The 22433-nt window shown below is 45.1% G+C and overlaps 2 protein-coding genes across 12 annotated transcripts in view; one reads left to right on the forward strand and one right to left on the reverse strand.

Moving 5' to 3' along the window:
* LOC144763179 (uncharacterized) overlaps positions 1-22433 on the reverse strand; it is a 500850-nt gene that overhangs the window by 330357 nt on the left and 148060 nt on the right. The window lies entirely within an intron of this gene.
* The window catches only part of LOC144763178 (amine sulfotransferase-like), a 314863-nt gene that overhangs the window by 104035 nt on the left and 188395 nt on the right, over positions 1-22433 (forward strand). The window contains exon 3 of the mRNA XM_078648524.1: positions 1712-1920. Coding sequence (XP_078504650.1) covers positions 1798-1920 — 123 coding nt within the window. The 5' untranslated portion in view covers positions 1712-1797. The remainder of the gene's footprint in view (positions 1-1711; positions 1921-22433) is intronic.

Genomic DNA, 22433 nt, shown 5'->3' on the forward strand with positions numbered 1-22433 from the left:
TGCAAACAGAGGAAGATTAGGTGAAGTGCAGAGAACAAGTAAACAATTGTGTGCATGTATAATATAAGAAGCATGTGATATGTTTGTCTGAATGTGACTGCCCTGTAGATTCACGTCCACAAGGAGACCACAACAGTAGTGTGAGATTCTTTATCTTGTATCTCTCAATAAGTGTCTCCTGGCATTCAGTTTAGGTGGTACTGAGGCAATCACATTGAGCAATGCACCTGGCCCAGTGAAGTCATTAGATGCAGTGGGCCTGCTTTACAGAACTAACTTACGACAAAATCCTAAATTTGCTACTTTTGGTATTCACAGAAGGCATTTAGTAGTCTTAAATTAGGATTTTGTCTTAAGGTAGGATTTTGTCTTAAGTTAGGATTTTGTCTTAAATTAGGATTTTGTCCTAAATTATGAATTTGTTTTAACATGGGATCATAATTCTGAGGAGAGGCCTGATTACTCCAATGGCTGCCTGTTAAACCTATCAGTCATTTAAAAGCAAGCACCAATCTAAAGAAGAAATGAACTATTATAGTGTCTTTAGGTTGGGGTAGACAACAGAGGCCCATGTGGAGTCAGGAATTATCCCAGAAGACACACCTAAGGCAGTAACTCTTAGGTCTGTGGTTCCTGGTCAGTAAACATACATTTCACTGTGTGCTGCAAGACAGTCTGCTGAGTGGAAACTCCTTAACGTGGGTAGAAGACGTCTGTATGGGGCTGAGCTCTGCACCTATGTTTTTTAGAATGAAAACCAGCGGGGAGCTCAGGGCTGAAAGCAAGGCTTGGAGATCGATGTGTTCCAAGCCTCATGGAAGAAATAAAAGTTACAGACACACCTAATGCCAGTACCTCTTAGGTCTGTGGTTCCTGGTTAGTAAAAATACATTTCACTGTGAGCTGCAAGACAGTCTACTGAGTGAAAACTCTTTAACATGGGTAGTAGAAGTCTGTTTGGGGTAGAGCACTGCGCCTACGTTTTTGTAGTGAAAACTGGGGGTGGGGGTTCAGGGCTGAAAGAAAGACTTAGAAATTATGAGTTCTAAGCCTCATGGAAGAAATGAAAGTTACAGGAGGACATGTATGCGGCCTATGTCGCTGAGTGAAAAAGAAACAAGAGAACAAAGTCAAACAAATGAAAGACACCTGATTGGACAGCAAACGAAAACTTCCACAAAGGTGTATAAAACAGTACTTGGCCATTGGACACTGATAAAAGAAACACACAAGAGAAACAACAGGAAACAGTATGCTACAGCAAGTATAAGTGGAGGAAAAGTACGTGGAAAGTACACCAACCAATGAAAAGTAAGGGCACGATGTAAGACCCTTTTTAAATTACATTAAACAAAACAGATTTCACAAGCACAGTGGTACTCTGTGTTGGTGAATCCTAAAAAGTAGCTCCCTGAATGAAAACAGTGGAAAGGCACAAGCCATCCAATCAGAAAACAGTTAGGAAGATATACTCTGGAGTCGAGTCAAAAATACATTGGGAGGAACGCTAACAAATAAGGAGCAGAGATACATGTTAAGCAAGAACTTCATTCAATCAAGAACAAGGGACTGACACCCAAGCCCACTATACTTAGATATGTTAATGTATTATTGGCAATAGAACAGCTAAAGATGTCTAGAAGTGATACCCGTAAAATAAATAAAGAACATAATGGCATATTGAGGAAACAATTGTATTTTACTTTTGAAGGGACCGCATGGACACAACAGATACTATGTTCGATTTATCGTGAAGGGCATCTCAACAAAACTGAAAACATTTAAACAGTTGATCGAATGCCTTGGATTGAATATAATATGAGAAAAGTGGATATTGAGCAGATTCCGTCGCCTCGCCTTTTGACAACACACCTGCCACATTATTTGGTTCCGAAAGGGCTCAAAAACAAAAAAACAAAGGTATGAAATATTGCACTATTTACTGCATGTTTCTTGTTATTGCCTTATAAAAATCATCATGCTTCCTTGAGTATCCACTACACCGTGTTTCCTTTCTAATGTGGGTTTCTTTTTTCGGTCATAGCATTGTTTAGCTGCACAATAACTGAACATTGTGGCACATGAACTCAAAATATTATGTGGCATTCCCGAAATCGACTGCCTGTGTCTTTCACACAGAAACACAATACCTGTTGCTATGCAGAGGGAAGAAAAACATTCCAATTGCATTGTGTAGGAGAAAGAAAGAGTCCAAGACTGCAACTGACAAGAGAAAAAAAACAGAAGCTCCTTGCCAGTGGCTACAATTAACCAACCTGCCCTCAAGGAGCTCAGACATTAATCCTCCCCTGCGTTCCGGGGCCTAGAGGAACTCTGAGACAATCTTCTAAAAGCATTCCTGTTGTTCCAGGCCACTTGATTGAGTACTGCTTGGCCTCTCTAGCCAGCTGTATGAGTCATTCCCATCTGCCCCTATCCATGAGGAACTTCTGCCTATCCCCTTCATCCTGGTATCCCCACTTGCTCAGCCCCCACTCGAAAGGTGTTCCTGTCTACTCCTCACTTCTCCAGTAGGGTTGATCATCAGGAAGCAGCCACACAAGCATTGGATATGCAATGGGCCTCGCATTTGTTGAAGTTGGATCTATTGGTATTGTAAATGACAATGTGTTTTTACCTAAGCAACAGGTCTTGTATTTGTTTGAGCTATTGGCATTGTAAATGGCAATGCTTTTTACCTATGTATTATGGAGTCTATGTGAGTGATGTTGTTACAATCTCCCCTTTCCTCCTTCCTCCACACACCCCTCCCCTTATCATCACATTTGGTACAGCCTTAGAACCTTCAGGTGAAGCTTCACTTAGAACGTTCAGATGTGTGACTGAGCTCTTGCATCTTCGAGGCACTGTGATTGTACTTCTGATCTAATAAACCTGGAGTTCAACTTACCTGAGGTGTCTGTCTTCACTACACCTTCTTGGCGACGAGGACGGGATGCTGGGTCAGGGCCAGCGAAGTGCCTTCCCCTGAAGTGACATTGAGTGACGCCAGATGCTGTCTAGATTTGAAGACTACCCCTCGACTTCTGGCAGCCTTCCACCGCTGTCGTAGGAGTGGTTTTTCAGGGGTCTGCTGTTGGGACCACATTGATATCCTGTGTGAGGGAAGACAACATAAACCACGTCCGGGTGGAGGATCTGGCTTTCTGCTTCTCGAGAGCCAATGGCTGCCACTCGGCTTTGAGGGGCTCTTGGCCTCTCACCAGCTTCCTGCAGTCTTCTCCTGCCTGGTAGCACACGGAGAGGTACCGTCTCTGGTGCGGTGAGTGAGAGCGCTTTAGTTGGCTGTGCAGCTCGGGATCAGACTCTACCTGTTCCATGGCATTTGGTTCCCGACTCCGTGAGTCCGCTGGTGTACTGGGAGTAGGTCTGCGACATCTGGGGTCCGTTGTTAAGCGGCTGCTGTGTAGTGTTGCTGTCAGGTGTTCCCCCGTAGGATCTATCCAGCCTAACGCATCCTCACCGACTGCCAGGGAATCATCGGGGCCCAGCACGCCTTCTTATGCCCATCGCCTCAGCGCGTCTTTATATTGAACAGGCGTGCAATGCGGAGGCGGCCAGCGGAGCACAGGGAGCCCGCGTTTAGGTGAGCGCCATTTCTCCTCAGCGCGTCTTCAGCTGGGAGCACGGGCGCGGCGCTGAGGCAGCCTGAGGCGTTTCTCCTCCCTTATATTTCCTCCTGGGTGCCGCTGTTTCATCCACATGACTGAGTTTGTTTGCAGCATTCGTCCTGGGAGCAGGTAGGAAGGCATTCAGACGGAGAGATAGTGTCTACAAGGGAGCCATTTCTCCCCTCTCAGTCTCCGCCTCTGTGGATGTTTCCGCCATCCCTGAGCACTGAGTGACTGGGATCCTTTCTGAAATAAAAAGAGGACTTTTGCTCTCTAGCAGTGCTTTAGTGTGAGACTTCTAGGGGTACCTGTGTGTTTTGAAGCATTGTACTCACGCTAAATATTTATTTAGAAATATCATTAAGAAATGTAATTCTTTCCCTTCCATTTCTCGGCAATATTGCTATTTTGAATGTTTAAAGGTACTTTTCTGGCAGTAATTTTGCTTTCGGACAAAAGAAAAAATTGCAGGAATGAGTCAGCCCCCTCCTTTCCTTAATGAACAGGGAGAACCAGATATACCCTGGAGAAGATGGGAGGGTATTTTCAAATCTTACCTGATAGCTATAGGAGCGAAAAAAAATTCTAATATAAGGAAACAACATATCTTACTACACAACCTGGGCATACAAGGTAGAAAGATATATGAGGATGTTACTGGGAGATTGGTGGATGATGAAAATGAGGAAATAGAAGGGACAAATGTTTATGAGTATACTTTAAGGAAATTGGAGGCACACTTCAGAGTGAAAGTCAATGTGGTCTTAGAGACACACAAGTTTTTTAAGAGGGCGCAGAAAAAAGAGGAAAAGGTAACGTCTTATATAGCAGTCTTAAGAGGTCTATCCGCTACTTGTGAATTTGGTCCTCTTACTGACTCTTTAATAAGAGACCAACTGGTGAGATGCACCAATGATTCCAAAATTCAAGAAGAATTGCTCACTAGAAATCCTGACCTGGATGAGGCATTGAGTATAGCTAAAGGCTTAGAACACACTGCCATCTGCATGAAAGAGATGAGAATTTATGAAGGGGATACCAAGAGTAGAGGGGAGGAGAAAAGTTCAGCAAGTGATGAAAAAGTATGCAAGGTCGGGCACAAGAACAAAGAGCCTCAAAAGAACAAAGTAGTGGGATTACAATGTTTTAAATGTGGTAGCCCCAACCATTTTGCTAATAACTGGAGATGCCCTGCAAGGAGTGTGATGTGCAGAAAATGTAACCGAAAGGGTCATTATTCTAAGATGTGTAAGGTTTAGAGTCCTAAAGTGCATGCCATAGAATTTCAGGAAAACGAGGGAGATAATGAACACACATATGTATGTATTCCAGATAGAATACGAAAATGTGACAGGTGATATCAATTATCCTAAATGTGAAATAATTTTAGACGGAGAAAAGTTTAATGCTGATTCATGCTCTCCTTTTACCCTTGTGGAAAAAAAGGTTTTCGAGGAAAAAAATTCTAAACACAAGTTGCAGCTTGAGAAAGCTGACATACACCCTTCAAGTTACAACAAAGAACCTATTCCTTTAGAAGGAATGGTCACTATGAGAATTTCTTTCAAGGATAGACTCACAGTAGGGAAGGTGTATGTCACCACTCAAGGGTTGACCCTATTGGGGTGGAAGCACCAGAGAGAGTTAGGTATAAAACTTGACCTAAACAACAGGAGAAAAGGTACTATTAGTAGAACCAGCCAGAGTTGGTGCCAACTTGGTCAATAATTTTAAAGATGTATTTAATGAGAGCCTGGGAACATTGAAGAACTATATGCACAAGATAATACTAAAAGAGGGACCTGTGCCAGTGGTGCACAAGACACGCTCTATTCCATTACTCATGAGAGAACCATTGAAAGCGGAGCTGGAGAAACTAGTTAAACAAGGAGTCATTAAAGAAATTGAAGGTGCTGCATGGTTGGCGCCCATCGTCATCACGACCAAGGATGGAGGACGCAACCCGAGGCTCTGTGTGGACCTGAGGGACTTAAATGCAAATATCTTAGTGGACAGATTTCCACTACCCCGCATCCATGAGATGCTTAGCACAATTTCGGGGAGCTAAATTTTTTAGCGTACTGGATCTATCATCGGCCTATTATCAAATAAAACTCCACCCAGAGTCCCAACCTTTAACAGCCTTCACGACTCCATTTGTGAACTTCCAATTTTCTTAGGATGCCGTTTGGTTTGGCGTCCGTGGCTGCGGCGTTCCAAAGACTAATGCAACACGCACTGAGAAGCTGTAAGAAGACCATGTGCTTCCAGGATGACATACTGGTTTTCGGTTCTAATGAAGCAGAACACAACAATAATGCAAAAAGAGTCCTGGAGAAACAAGAGAGGTGGGGTTCACAACAAAAGAAAGTAAATGCAAAATTGGAGTAAATTCAGTGGATTACCTTGGACACACAATATCTGAGGAGGGCATCAAACCGAAAATGTACCTTGTCAATGCAGTTAGAGATGCCCCTACCCCCACTAGTAAAGAAGAAATTCTCTCTTTTCTGGGTTTATCGTAATACATGGCTAAGTACATCAAGGATTTCGCTAAGATGTCTCAACCCCTCCGAGAGTTGGTCAAAAAAGACAGAATCTTTAATTGGAGCAAATAACAGGAAATAGCCTTAACAAGCATAAAACAGGCTTTCTTAGTAGCCCCCTTCATAGGCAACTTTGACAGTGGAAAGGACACCATCATCATGACGGATGTCGGCAATAAAGGTATAGGGGCCACTCTTGCACAGAGGATCAATAATACGGTGAAAGTGATTTCTTTCGCATCAAGAACGTTAAGAGGAGCCGATGTCAACTATTCAACAGTGGAAAAAGAAGCACTAGCAGTATTTTGGGCTATTAAACATTTCAGCTTCTACGTGTGGGGAGTGCCATTCGAGATCCAAACGGACCATAAGCCTTTAGTGGCAATGTTTCAGAAAAAGGACATGTAAAACATGACTCCTCGAGTGGCAAAGTGGTTTCTAGGACTACAAGGTTACAACTTCAGAACAATACATATTCCAGGTCAACAGAATAAAGTAGCGGACTACTTATCAAGGGCTCCAGTAAATGGAGAAAGCGAAGAAATCAGGGAAGAAGATGTTGTTCTGGAGATAAATATAGCAGCCATTTCTAAAGATCAATGGGATGTTCATATGGATCAAGACAAGTGTTTAAAGAAAGTAAGAGACTACATTGTTAAAGGCTGGCCGGACCGTTGCAAGGAGCTGGAAACAGAAGTACAGCCATTTTTGAATGTGAAGGACGACCTCTCAATAGAAGGAAACTACATATTAAAATCGGGGAAACTGATTCCCCCGGAGGCTCTTAGGAACCACGTGATTGATTTGGCCCACAAGGGGCACTTGGGCAGAAGTTTGAGTAAAGCCAGACTTAGAGCAGAGTACTGGTTTCCGGCAATGGACAGAGATATGGAAGAGAAAGTAAAAGACTGTTATGCATGTGGGTTGAGTGATAAAACCAAGATAACTAGACATGCACCATTATCACCAGTGGAGGTACCCAGCACGCCATGGGATAAGCTGGGTTTTGACATAGCTGGCCCATTACTCATGAGAGGATCACAGGAGTGGTACATCTTGGTACTCGTAGATTACCATTCCAATTGGATCTCTTACAAGTTTGTGCAGAACATCAATACCAGGTCTTTGATCGCATTTCTGACGGACGTTTTTTCAAGAGAGGGCATTCCGTCAACCATGATCACTGATAATGGCGTTCAGCTGGTCTCTGAGAAGATGAAGGAATTCTTAAGGCACAGCTCCATATTACATATTCGCACACCTCTGTATTGCCCAAGAGCGAATGGTAAAGTGGAACGAGCTAATTTCTTGCTGAAGGAATGCATACAATTAGCTGTCAAGTCCGAAAAAACGTAGAAGACTCTGTCAGAAAAATGCTGTGGTCATACCACACAACACCCAACCTAACGATGGGTCATTCTCCATTCGAATTACTGAGGGGCAGAAAAGCAGGTTCCAAACTATCAAACTATCCCCTAATTGGATGGGACCGAAGGAGCGGATAGAAGTCAACCAGGAAGAATTTGGGAGGAAAATTGAAGCAAAACAAAACAGATATAAAGCGTGGTATGATGAGAAGAAAGGAACTAAAAAACAGAGCTTCGTCCCAGGGCAGAGTGTATACATCAAGAAACCGGGAAGGCACAACAAGAGTGAAGACAAATTCTTTCCTCCTAGAAAAATCAGGGAAGTCAGGAAGAACGTTGTCATTCTCAATGATGGCAGAATGTGGAGCCATGACCAAGTTGCACCTGTCCGAGAAAGAAATACCATCCAAAGGAGGGAACAGTATCCCCAACTGAGAACTGACAGGGAAGAGTGTAGGGGAAGGTTAGGAACTAGGTCTAGGGGCTTACCATTCTGGCACAAAGAATATGACATGGATTGATTCTTATTCTATATACAAATCATTCAGGGTTTTCTCTGTACATGTATCGAATTGTTCATTTCCTGTTGTGCACAATTATTTCATGTTGGTATTAGCAGGCAGAGCATCTTCAGCCTTGATTAGGGTGCGCTGTCTCTCCCGCCTCCTCCCCCACTCTTGTTTTCTCCCTCTACCTTCTCTCCTCTTCTGTGTTGATAGGGAGATGTGTTACAATCTCCCCTTTCTTCCTTCCTCCACACACCCCTCCCCTTATCATCACATTTGGTACAGCCTTAGAACCTTCAGGTGAAGCTTCACTTAGAACGTTCAGATGTGTGACTGAGCTCTGGCATCTTGGAGGCACTGTGATTGTACTTCTGATCTAATAAACCTGGAGTTCAACTTACCTGAGGTGTCTGTCTTTACTACAGATGTCTTGCGGAATTCAATTAGTTAGTTGAGCAATTGTATGGCATGGAATTGTGTGGTGTGGAGTGGATTTGTGCATTTGAATTTTGTGGCATGGTGTGCTGTGGAAATATGTGGACAGTAATTACGTGTGTATTGAGTGTACTGGAATTATGTGGAGTGGAATTGTGTGTTTGGGAGTGTAATTATGTGGAATTGTATTTTGTGTTGTGGAGTGGTATGCAGTGGAGTTTAATGAGGTGGTGTGCTGTTGAGGGCTGCACACAATCCCCTATAAATAATACTTTTAGAATTACATTATACATAATGTAAACAGCCAAAAATGAATGTACTTGGTAAGAATATGCCCTCTCTACCTTAATAAAGAAAAGAACTCGATATTGTGTTGTTTTCTGTAGAACTTTGTACTGCATGCCAATTACTTAGCGAGTCATGAAGCACCCCTGGAAAGGAAGCTCACTGTATCAGCTGCCACTGACAGGAAACTTGAAATAATGATTAAATGCTATATATGGCACAGGCTATTCCTTAGCACAGGAATATCCTATACATTACAAAAGCTGGACCTTTGCATGATGATGAAACTGGGCCTGATGAACAAGACTTGCTATGCACGCACAGTGTGATTCTGACCATAATGGTTTATTGATGTAGGAGTTGTATGAAGCTCTTTGTGTCATCATTCGGGGATTGCAAAATGGGGTGTTATATTAACCACAAGGTGGCAGCTTGGATTAAGTGCGGGGAGCACGGAATAGGGATTTACAAAGGCAAGCTTCTTTTGTGAGTATTTTGTCTTCCTCCCAAAAAAAAGTTTTACGTTTTTGATTTTGCTATTATTGCAACTTTGGTGGCAAAATGCCATTTGTAAACTTTTTTACTTCTACCTCCCTCCACAGGCTTTGTGGAATATGCTGTGTTTGAAATTGATTACAACAGCACTCGTATTGAAAGCTGCACTGCAAACTACTTAGGGGACGATTCCGATCAGGATCGGAAAGCTCTCCGACCGAGGCGGATCCGGAGTGCTTTCCGACCAAGCCGCAGTGCTGCAGTCCGACTGAGCGAGTACAATGCGGGTGCATGCTGCCGGACTCGGTTCGGTCGGACTCCCATAGAAGTCAATGGGAGCCGGTCGTACGATGCGAACTAGGGCGCCCCCTACAGTGGGTGCGCTTCGGGGCCTTCCGCACCGTACATGCCTGTGTTGGGGAGACCCTTGGGTCTCCCCCTGCTCCGAGTCGTAAGGCTGCGGGTGACGGGGGGTCAGACGCAGACCCCCAAAGGCAACTTCCTGGACGTTTTGCGAGCCAGAAACTTCGGCTCGCACCGGCTGTCCAATGCGTGCATCGTACTGGCTCAGTCGTAAATCACATCCATTGCACGGCGCGGTTTACTTACAGATGAGACGTACGGAGCAATTCGAACCCGGAAACGACTCTGTTGGTCAGTCAGTCAGAATAACTTTATTTTGTCAACACAATGTAGGCATAAAAAGTATACAACAGTAAAAAGGGACATTTGCAGTGTATCACAACATTACAGTGTGGTTAAAATATATAAAAATGGTAATATAAAAATAAAAATTCATAATTATTTACACAATACGATAAAATCAGGTCATTGTTCGGTATATCATTTTAGCAAATTGTACGTCTCTTTTTGAATGCAGATAGCAAAAGGGACGCCAGAGAACAACAAACAAAAGGGTCAGGTATTGATTGGAGGTAATAAAGGGCTACACGACACTGTCTGAACTTCATCCTATGCATAATGGGGATAATAAATCACTCCCTTGCATCACAATAAAATTTACAGAAAAACAAAAAGTGCATGTCATTCTGAGCCGATTGCTGATTACATGGACAAAATGGGAGGTCAGAAGCAACATAAACATTACGGGGAAAACCCAACATTATAGGTATATAATTCAGACAAATTCTCACCAGAATGTACATATGCTCTGCTTCTACTAGAGCAAGATGGCGGCTGAGTGAGAGGAGCCGCAGAGCAGCAGCGTATGGTGGTGCAAACATACCCCTGGATCCCTCAAAATCTCCCCACATGGCAGTGAATCAGTGATTATTTTCCATACCGTGGCGGATGCAACCCGCAATCTATAATCCGTCTTCTGATGTACGACGTATGCAGCCTCGAGAGAAAGAGCCTTGCAAGAGACCGAAGGACCCAGCAGGTGAAAGTGATTTCCGGAGCCGCAGGAGCGTTACTGTGGCTGCTGACGGCTGAGCTCACTACCTGGGCGCGGCAAAGGAGGAATACCGGGCGTGTCTCACGGTCTTTGGCAGCGTCTGAGCCCCGACGGAGAGCTGGGCTTAGGAGCGGTGTTTGTCGGTGTGGGCATTATCGGGAGCATTCAAAGTCGATAATGGCCCCAAAGGTAGCCTCCGGGACAACAACTAAGGCAGCAGCGGCGGCGGCCGCGAAGAAAAAGGCACAGGCTGCTCAGGCAGCTTCTCATACACCAGCTGATTCAGCGAATACGGCGCAGATGAAGGAAACGGTGTCTGAGGCCGGCGTAACATCAGAGCGGCCGGAGATCTACGAACAGCCCAAATTAGACAAACAAACAGCGCCGAGGTCGAAGCAGACCACCTCAATCCCTGAGCTTTTCGCCCGCAGCGGTCAAAACCAGAAAAACACAGTAAGCGCAGTCCCCCTTATACCGGCTAAAGAAGGGACACTTGATCCTAGTATTTATGTTGTTCCACCGGTGGCTATTGGGAGTACACTACTAGAATCTGCTACAGAGACCAATGTAATCTTGCCTGAAGTAAGGGGAGAAGGAGTAACTCAGCTGACCCCCGAACCTACCCGCGTAGTGCCGACTGAAGAAGAGCATGAACAAACTGACGGGGCACCAATTGGTGAAGATACAAATGCCTGTACTCCATCTATATCCTCATATATCGCGGATCCAACGGCTATTGAACTTGAAGATGCTACTGTCACTCAGGACACAGTGAAAGAAGCCGATTGCAGGAAAAAGGATAATACACTATGCCTCCCCCCTGCTGCAATGACCTTGGCAGAAGGAGTGGAAAGTGAGCAGGAGAAGGAGAAGGATAGCAGCGAATGCTTCTATTCTGTGACCGAAGAGGCAGAGTGGTCAGATGATGAGAGAAGTTCCTCTCAAGAGGAAAGCAATATAGAGTCAGACAGTGACCTGGATCAAACTCCCCCCAACACGGCCAAAAGACCAGCTGGTAATGATAAGACTCACATCCAATCACATAAGGATTTGAGCTGGGATCATTCCTCAACCACACCACTACAGGGAATCCAGGAGACTGAGGCATCAGCCCCCCATTCCCCCCTCTTGGACGTTATCTACCAGACCATGCTTACGCACAGAGAAGAAGCTAGACAGGACACGAGGAAGTCGCAGTCAGCGATGCGTAAGTTACAAACTGTTGTTAGAAAACTGTCGAAAGCTCATGCTAATGTGGGGGATAGGGTCACTAATCTAGAAGAACGGATTGTTGCGACCGAGTCTGAAGCTGCCTCTGCATCACTTAAAGTTGACTCTCAGGTGGCACAGGTTGTTGATATCCAGTGGAAGCTGGTAGATATGGAAAATAGATTAAGACGCAACAACCTGCGCGTCCTGGGGGTTCCGGAAGGGATTGAGGGGCCGGACACGAGGGCTTTTATCATCACCTTATTTAAGAACGCATTCCCAGAACTAGCAGAATGGAATGGGTCATCTGAAATCCAGAGAGCCCACCGCACTCCATTCAAAATTCATGCTGGGACTACTACTGATAGACCAAGGGCAGTGCTAATATTTTTAGGAAACTTCATCCTCAGACAAATTATATCTGATAAAGCCAGACCTGATGCCAAAAGAATGAGCGAGGGCATATTTTTTTTGTTAGGCCAGACTTTTGTCACGCAACGGTCGAGAGGCGCTGGAGACTTCGGCAGTTGATCAAACCTCTCCAGGATAAAAATATGCAGGTCTACTTAGTAAACCCCGCACAGCTCAAGGTTGTGAGAGAGGGCAAGACTCAATTCTTCTCATCTGAGGTGAAGGCAAGGGAGTTCCTGGACTCACTATAATTTGCTAACATGGGGGAGTAGTATCTGAAAGAAATTTTGACAAACTGTATGGTTGGAGAAACAATCAAACTTCACTGTTTCCTATGTGGTGTAGTGTTCGACCCTTTTCTAGGGGACTGGGAGTTAGGAGGGGGTTTCTGGGGGTAGGATATGTTTTTGTTTATGGTATGATTTTGGTGAGTTATAATTGAACCACACACCACATCCATCCACCAACGCACAGACCTCGGTCTGAGCGCTTCTAGGGGGAAAGGGTGGGATGGAAGTGGGGGGGAGGGGGGACTTAAGGGAGGGTAAAGGACGTAAGGGTGGTGGAGGGAGGGGGGGAAGCATGGGAAAAAAAATTGACTTTATAAAATTTAGATCTTTGTGGTTTTGCTTGTATAGAATGGTCATTGTTAGCAATCAATCCCTGGACTTAAAAAGTTTGAGATGTCTGAAAAACGATAATGCTTAGCCTCACTACCTACACGATTAATATAGGGGGGTTGAATGATTGGCGAAAAAGAGCTAGACTGATAGAGTTTGTAAAATCTGAACCCATTGACATCCTGTGTATGCAGGAAACGCACCTCCCATGGGCGAAAAGAAAACTGTTAAGATTTGGTGGCTTTGAGATACTATCATGTTCCTCTCAGACCTCAACAATAAGAGGGGTTGTAATTCTAGGAAAAACAACTCTGGGGGGGGCTAAACGGGCTAAATCGGACCCGGCAGGAAGATGGGCTATAGCGGAACTAGGATGTGGGTTAACGGTCTGTGGGATTTATGGATCAAACCATGATGACCCTGCAGTGTTTGAAGTGCTGGAAAGTGAATTGTCAAGCTGGCCTATACCTATATTGGTATGCGGTGACTTTAATATATCGCTAGACTTAACCAGTAGTGTCCCATATACCGGCAGGAAACCAAGAGTCTCAAGGGCACTCCTATCCATGATGTTATCACATGGCTTAGTTGATATATGGGGTTCAAAACATCCTGACGACCCAGGCTTCACGTACTTTTCATGCCCCCACCAGAAATACTGCAAATTAGACTACGCTTTAATTTCTTCAGGAGAGATTGGGAAGGTTAATATCAAAAAGCTCCCTAAAGCCCTCTCGGATCACAATCCGCTAGTAATTAGCCACAATAGTTTAGGTCCAGCCAGGAAAAGAAGATCTTGGACATTTAATCCCAAATTACTAGCTGATGCTTTATTCATAGAACATCTACGAACTTGGACCCGCGAGTTTTACGATGCAAATCAATACAGTGCCTTGAGAAACTCGGTCGGGGATTCGTTTAAAGCAGCATTAAGAGGGCAAGTAATTAGCTATACCGCCCAGTTAAGGAAAAAACAGCAGGATGATAAGAACAGACTCCTGGGCGACTTGGTTAAGGCAGAAGAACAGCACTGCCTGGAACTATCTCTAGGGAAGGAGAGTACTCAGAGTCAAACCAAAATCTGCCTGATCAAAGCTGAAATACAGAAGCAATTGGCTGAAAAAGCATCTATAGAGTATCGGACATACAAGAAGAAAATGTATGAGACAGGGGAGCAGGCTGGGAGGGCGCTATCTTTAAGAATCAGGCAAGATAGCGTTAAAAATGCTATACCATGTATACACGATGAGGGACGAGACTACATCGAACCCCAAGATATTGTATCGGTATTTGCAAAATTTTATAAAAGTCTGTATAGGGAAGAAGTAGGGGACATACTCCCGAATACCTCAGGCAGACATTACCCAGACTTAGGCCCCAGGCTGAAGCAACGTGAAATGGCAAACCTGGAGTCTAACATAACAATAGAAGAGGTATTGGAAGCATTATCTCAGCTGGCCGCAGGTATGGCTGCTGGCCCCGACAGTATACCCCTGGAGCTCTATAAATGCCTGAAAAACGAGATCACGCCATTTTTGCTAGATCTTTTTAATGGAATTATCTGTACAGGTAAAATACCCGATACCTGGAGGGATACCAATATAGTTGTATTTCATAAAAAGGGAAAACCAAAAGAAAGCACCGGATCTTACAGACCGATCTCACTTATAAATTCTGACAATAAGCTGTACGCAAAAATTATTGCCACGAGGTTGGGGAGAGTCATCGGTGGCCTCGTCTCCCCCTGGCAGCATGGGTTCATCCCTGGCCGTGGAACAACGGACCATGTAAGAAGAGCTATTTCTATATTTGAAGCCCATGCTGGGGGGGGGGGGGATCGCCATGATCCTCCTCGACGCCGAAAAGGCGTTCGACCGAGTGAGATGGCAGTACCTCTGGGATGTTCTACATGAGAGAGGTTTTGGCCCAAAAATATTAACAGCTATTAGGGCTATGTATCGCGATCCATCGGCTCGTATACAGATGATGGGCCTGAGTTCGGATGGAATTAGGATAGAAAGGGGCACCCGCCAGGAGTGTCCCTGCTCACCAATTTTATTCGCTTTATATATCGATCCGCTGATCAGGCAGATATTGGTAAATAACAGCATTAAACCAGCAAGAACCAACGGGTTCGAGAGCAAAATATTAGCATATGCTGATGACCTGGCGGTGCTTACACCTGATCCGGCAGAGACCATGCGAATACTAGTTGAGATCACCAAGCAATTTGGACACTATTCTGGGTATAGGTTAAACGAAGCAAAAACACAGGTGATTTGAATTTGAATTTGAATTTGAAGGGTTTTGTATAGCGCTCATACACCTGGCGGTTTCTTGGCGCTCACTGGTAACAGCTACTCAGTTGGTCGGAAGAGGGGGGGACGGTAAAGAGAATCAGGATGAAAAGGCTTGGGTAAAGAGAAAAGTCTTGAGATCTCTGCGGAACAGGGGGTATTGAGTGCAGGATCTGAGGGACAGTGGGAGAGAGTTCCAAAAAGCTGGGCCCGTGGTAGCGAACCTGGAACCACCCCATTTCCTCCGTTTGAAACGGGGAACCACGAGAAGGTGGTGAGAGGAGGATCGAAGGTCTCGTGATGGAGTATAGGGTTGAATCGCTGAGTTGATGAAGGAGGGGGCGGATCCTGTTCTGGCTTTAAAGATAGTGCAGCCGAGCTTGAATAAGACGCGCTGCCGGACAGGGAGCCAATGGAGGGAGATAAGAAGAGGGGTAACATGGTGTGATTTAGAAAGGTTAAAAACCAGCCGAGCGGCCTGGTTTTGAACCAGCTGGAGGCGCCTCATGAGGTAGTCAGGCATGCCATGGTAGAGGACATTGCCATAATCTAGGCGAGATGTCACCATGGCCAGTGGAATTAGTTTGAGCGCGTCTGGGGCGAAAAATCGTGAGACTCTGCGGATAGTTCTGAGTGAGAGAAAGGCTGATGACACCACGACAGAGACTTGGGAGTGTAAGGAGAGTTGGTTATTGATTTTGAAACCAAGGGTTTTGACAGAGGATACAGGAGTGGGTGGGGGACCTAGTGATGGGGGCCAGAAGGAGGAGGACCAGGGACTGGAGCAACCACCTGTCAACACCAACTCCGTCTTATCGGGGTTGAGTTTCAGGTGGTTGAAATTCATCCAGTCCTGGATAAAGGTCATGATGGACTGAACCTTGGACATGGACTCTGGGGCAGAGGAAAGGTGGAAGATGAGCTGGAGATCATCTGCATAATTGTACGCAGAGACCTCCAGCTGCTGCAAAGCAAAAATGAGGGGGGCGATGTAGAGATTAAATAAAAGAGGGGATAATGAGGAACCCTGGGGTACACCACACTGGATGGGTAACGATTCCGCAGAGAACTCTCCCAGACGAACCGCCTGAGTCCGACCGCTCAAGAAGGAGGACAGCCATAGTAGGGCTGTTCCTCGGATTCCCGCCGCCTCGACCCGTGAAAGTAAGATGGTATGGTCCACGGTGTCGAATGCGGCGGAAAGGTCTAAGAGGATCAGGGCCTGATGTTGATCGGTGTCCATTCCTTGTCGGAGGTTATCCAGGACTGATGTTATGACGGACTCAGTTGAGTGGGCTGGGCGGAAGCCAGCCTGTCTTGGGGCCAAGGCCCCATGACTTTCCACGAAGTCACTCAGTGATTTGACCACGTGTCGTTCCAATACCTTTGCGAGGAAAGGCAAGAGGGAGATTGGGCGAAAGTTAGCAGGGTCGGAAGGGTCTGCTCCAGGTTTTTTGAGGATCGGTACGATCACTGCCGATTTAAGTGCTGGGGTAACGACGCCCTGAGCCAGTGAGCTATTGAGGAGCGCTAGAGGTGGTGAGGGGCAGAAGGTGTAGATCTGCTTTAAGATGTAAGCAGGGCAAGGGTCCAGCGGGGAGCCGGACTTGACCAACGGAAGAATTGAGAGAAATGAGTCGGTCGATAGGGGAGGAATTGAGTCCAGATTAGCAGTGGCTGGAGGACGTCGGTGATCAGTGAAGATCGGGGATGGGGGGGGAATTTTAATTTTAATTTTCCTGATTTTATCTAAGAAGAAGTGATTAAGGGAGTCACATAGTGATTGAGAGGGTGATGGTTTGAGTGAAGCTCTGTCGGAGAAGGCGAGGTCTTGTATGATAGAAAAGATTTCTCTCGGCCTGTTCTCCGCTAGTTGGATTTTAGAGGAGAAATAATTTTTCTTTGTGTCTAGTATGGCTTTCTTGTACTGAGTGAGGAGTTCAGTATACCTAGTTTTAGCGATGGGGCAGTAGTTTCGTCTCCATTGTCGTTCGGCTTGGCGGAGAACGAGTTTTTGGTTCTTTAGATCGTCTGAGAACCAGCGGTTTGCGTCTTTAGAGCGCTTGGTAGCGATACGTTTTAGAGGGGCTACAGTGTCGCACCCGGCTCGTAGCCAGTCGGTGATGGCGTCTACCTGGCCAGAGGAGGGCAGCGCAGTCAGGTCGGGGCTGGAAGAGGAGAGGAGGGTCGATAATGCTTCGATGTCGACACGATTCCATGAGCGCGCCCAGACATTCCTCGCAGGAATGGGCTTAGCTGGTGGGACGGGGGCTAGGGATAGGGTGATGAGTGAGTGATCCGACCATGGACATGGGGAGATTGAAAGAGAACTGATCGGGCAGTCGCGCTGCCAGATTTGGTCTAGGATATGACCCAACCTGTGTGTGGGAGTATTAACGACAGATGTAAAGTTGAGCGACTGAAGAGAGTCTGAAAATTCCTTAGACGTGGCGCATTCCGCAGGGTCGGAGGGCCAGAAATTAAAGTCTCCCAGTACAATGATGGAAGAGTGGTTGACAACCAAAGTCGCCGTTAGGTCTTGAAAACAGGGGAGGAACGTTTGGGGGGAAGACGGGGGTCGGTACACCAGGACACAGGTCAGAGGGGGAGAAAAGGAAAGGGATCGAACCACTAAACAGTCTGAGGTACCCATGGAGGGGGAGGCCAGGGGGTGGAAAGTGAGCTCCTTACGTGCGATCAAGGCTACCCCTCCGCCAGGCCTGGCCGAGGGGCGGTCGGCTCGAATGGCATAGTAGGTGGGGGGGAGTATCGCCAGCAGGGAGGGAAGAGAACTGTCTGAGAACCAGGTCTCAGTGAGAAATAATAAATCCGGTTGATGGGATTCCAGTAGAGTGAAGAGATCAAGCTGATGTTTTACTGCTGATCGTGTGTTTAGATACATAGCCGTTATTGCTGGAGGGGGGAGGACGTCTAGAGGCGGGTTCGAGGAAGTGGTCTTTAGGGGCGTGAACGGGATGTTAGAGTGGACTGACTTGTGTATAGTTAGTAGTCCCAGGTCAGAAATACAAGCTAAGGCAGCGGCCGGTAGAGTCCCCCTACCTTGCTGAGCAATGAGTTGCGAATGGGAGTATTGAATGCGAGGAGCAGGGTATGTGGCCTCGGGTCTCGGTCGGTCGCGGACGGGCGCAGACGGGCTTTCCTTAGGCGCGCCTTCGGCGCGCAAACGGCGCGCCCGCTGCGCTCGTCCGCTGCGCTTCCTGTAGAGGCACATACTTATAGGATAGTAAGTGGATGGGCGGTGGGCGTGGCCTCCGAAGGGGGCGTGGCCTGTCAGTCGGCCGTGGCGCTGGCAATCGCTTTGCGCGCCGGATTTACAACAGCGGAGGGTCCGCTTCTGTGTAGCATAGGCTCTGGGTAAGAGTGCACGTTTTAAAAGCAAAGAAATTCACAATAGACAGTTTTTTAAAAAAAATGCGAGCGCTCTCCCGGCTTTCCGCCTCAGGAGCAGCGTGTCAACTGCTCAAAGAATATAATAAAAATGGACCAACGGTATGTTGACTCTGCTACCTATCTGGGGGTTATTATCAATGCAGATACCGGGTCAATCATACAAGATAATTTCAATCCACTCCTTAAAAAAATAGAATTAGATTTAAAACGTATGGATGCACTACATTTGTCCCTTATTGGCAGAACAAATGTTCTGAAAATGACAATGCTGCCCAAGCTCCTGTATTTATATAGGTCTATCCCTTTTCTAATCGAGGAACAAGTGTTAAAAAATACTGAATCCATTTTTAATAGCTTTATGTGGCAATATGGCAAGATTAGAAGGGCAGCCAAGTATATGTCTCTTCCCCAGGAACTTGGAGGTCTGGGCGCTCCAAATATAAGATTCTACCATTGGGCTTGTTTAATAACCCAGATGTCTATTTTATTCAAAGCTGGTAGCAGGGAGAGACATATTCTGGATCCAACCTCAAACCTATATATTCTCCCTCAATATATGAACTCCTCATGGGGAAGGAAGCTGTAGGTGCATTATTAAGAAAAAACGGGCGTACATTTTTTAAGAAAACAAGGCTTAAGGTTACGCTAGGAGCCTGGGACGTATGGAAAATGTTACAGAAATCCCTGCAGATTCCCAGAATTAATAGACATACACCTTTATGGAAATCGGGTTTCTTCCCGAACCTAAGTATGGATGGGGCCTGGAAAAGCTGGGAACAACACGGCATTCAGACGGTAGGGGATGTTACGTGCAATGGCAAGGTGATGTCACTTGAAGCTATTCAGCAGAAATATGACCTACCTATGGGCCATAGCTTTAAGTATATCCAAATTGCACGAACACTCAACGCAGATGTATTAGCCGCTTGTTCTCTTGCTCCCAGCCCTATCCTAGATTATTTATTGAACGATGGCGATAGGATCAGGGTAGTCTATCAGGAGTTGGTGGACAGGTTACCTAATGATCTGGAGAAACACGAGGCAGCTTGGGCAGCGAAACTACAAGACCCAGATGTAGATCTTGATAAAGCCTTGTCTTTAGATAAGCAGGTACTTAGGTCCTCTTACCTGAAGGCTCAACACTTTATGACTATCTTCAACTTATATTACACTCCCTCTAAGTTACATGACTGGGGTATGAGGGAGGTTAGTAAATGCCCGAGATGTCAACAAGACTCGGCCGATCTGGTACATATGTTTTTCTCCTGCGACAAACTTGCCACAATTAAAACCGAGATCGAGAAATTCTTGGAGGGGCTGCTAGGCTCGAAGATCAGTCTATCCCCAACAGCTATGATACTCGGGATTGATGGCAAGTTAGGGCTTAGTAGTAGGAGAGAAGTAGAAGCCCTAATTTTTCTAGCAATGGCCGTTTTACGAATCCTGATATCAGCTGCTTGGAAGGACTCCTCTGCCCCGACCTTCTCAATGTGGATGGCCAGATTTCTCGCCATCCATAACATAGAATCCTCGCTTTACCAGTATAAAGGCAAAAAAATGCGGGACTTTGGCTATAAAATGTGGGCTCCAGTGAAGCTATGGAGGGAGGGTATATCTACTAATATTGCTCTGACTTAACCTATTAATACCCAGTGTTTATTTTATCAACTTATTTTATAAGACTTACATGTATATATTTATATAATGCTATTTATCTGGGTTTTCTAAGCTTATATATCTTTTTATATGCCCTGGTAGTAATAACATCAAGTTGTAATTTTGTATTTTTGTATTGTCAGGATGATTTAATATATGAATTGTGTGATATCAATTGCTGTATAACACCTGTATTATGCTGTCTCTTTGTTACTATGTCAACTCTCAATTAATAAAAAATAAAAAAAAATAAAAAAAGAATGTACATATGCTCTAGATTAGTGATGAAGGTTAAATATAAGGTATTTGTATCCTTTTGCATTATGCTAGGAGAAGTCAGGTATGTCTTTACTGTCAACAGATTAATATTTTTAGCCTCCCTTTTAATCTGCCGATTAGAAAGCAATTGCATTTTTAGGTCATTTTTTGAGATTAAACAACAAGTAGTAGGGTCCAAAAAAAGGGGATGTAGCACAACCGCTTTCAATGTGGATTCAACATAGGTTAACCAAGTGATATTACCCACCCCATCTAATTTCAGAACATCCTTTATAATGTCTCTTGTTAAGGCAAGGATCTCTTTTCGCCATACTGAATGTCACATAAGAATCCGCGTCACTGCAATAGTGTTAGTAATGTAAGGTGCTCCCAGTTCCATGTGGCACTTATAGTTGGCACACGAGTTTGATAAAGAAAGAACCCTTTTTATGAAATTATCTTGAGTTGTCTGCAGTTTCGCACAATCCCTTGTTCCCCAAAGAGCTGCCCCATTGGTGGCAGCAGACAGAGTCTTTGCTTGATACACTGTTTTTATCATATCTATAGGTTTTAGGCCAGTTTTTTAAATACATTTTGTTAGTACCCCAACTTTCTTCTTCATCTGGGATCCTCTGTTAGCAATTATATTCTGCCAGTTAATTTGGGCATCAAACGTAATCCCTAAATAATTAAAAGAGTCAACTACTCTCAATTTACCCCCTTCAGTAATGATTTGTGGATAGCTTCACTGTTTAGTACCTGCCCCTAAAATAAAAGATTTTGAATAATTAACCTTCATATCTAGGTTATTCAGGAATTGAGTATACTACCGAACTAGGCGGCGCAGTGCGTTGCCCGTACGAGCTAAAAGCGTTGCGTCGTCCGCATACAATAAAATTGGCACCTGCGCTGAGTTTATAAAAGGGGCATCCGGGGTGGAACCTGACAGAGCAGATTGCACGGCGTTGGTATAAAGAGCAAATAAGAAGAGGGCGAGAACGCACCCCTGCCTTAGCCCTCCTGTAATTTTGAAGAACCTAGTACACTTGCCGTCCCGTCCATAGCGAACATATGCTGTGGCACCTGAATACAGGTCACGAATAATATTAATGATATTCAGGTCAATTCCCATGGCCTCCATGATCTGCCACAGTCTAGGCTGTGCCACGCAGTCAAAGGCTGTGGACAGATCCCTGAAGGCCAGGTGGAGATGACCTTTTTTGGCATCTGTGTATTTCGCTATAATTAGGCTCAAGTTCAGACACTGATCCACAGTGCCTTTCCCTTTTCTAAAGCTAAACTGGCATGGAATAATAATATTTTTTTCCTCGGCCCAATCCTCTAATCTATTTAAAATCAAACTGCCCATTAATTTTGCAGTAGAATCAATCAGAGAGATTGGTCTATAGTTTTTCGCAATTGACCTGTCCCCCTCTTTATATATTGGGACAATTACAGTTGTCTTCCATGATGTAGGTGCACATGTTGGGGCAATTTTATTAAAAACATTTGTAAGGAGTGGGCCCACAGGTCTTGATTATCTAAGAACAGGTCAATAGGGACTCTATCTGGTCCTGGTGCTTTTGCTCGTTTACATTGGTGTAGGGTGTGCTGAGTTTCAGCAAGTGTAAAACTAGCAGGAGTCTCATTAATTTCTAAAGGTTGGGAATCAGATTGTAGAATTGGTATTTCACCCACTACGAAAAGCCCTTCAAGGTGGGTCACCCATTCTTCCTGATCTACGTTGGTATCTGTGGTCATAGCCTGTTCGTCTTTTAAGAACGGAGCATTGATCAAAGACCAAACTGTTTGCGAGCTTTTTAGTTTTGCTGCCTTCTACAGGTTTTCCCACCATTCTTCTTTTAAGGTTTTAAGCCTGGTAATTCTT

Source organism: Lissotriton helveticus, chromosome 6, assembly GCF_964261635.1.
Source record: "Lissotriton helveticus chromosome 6, aLisHel1.1, whole genome shotgun sequence".
Lineage (NCBI taxonomy): Eukaryota > Metazoa > Chordata > Amphibia > Caudata > Salamandridae > Lissotriton > Lissotriton helveticus.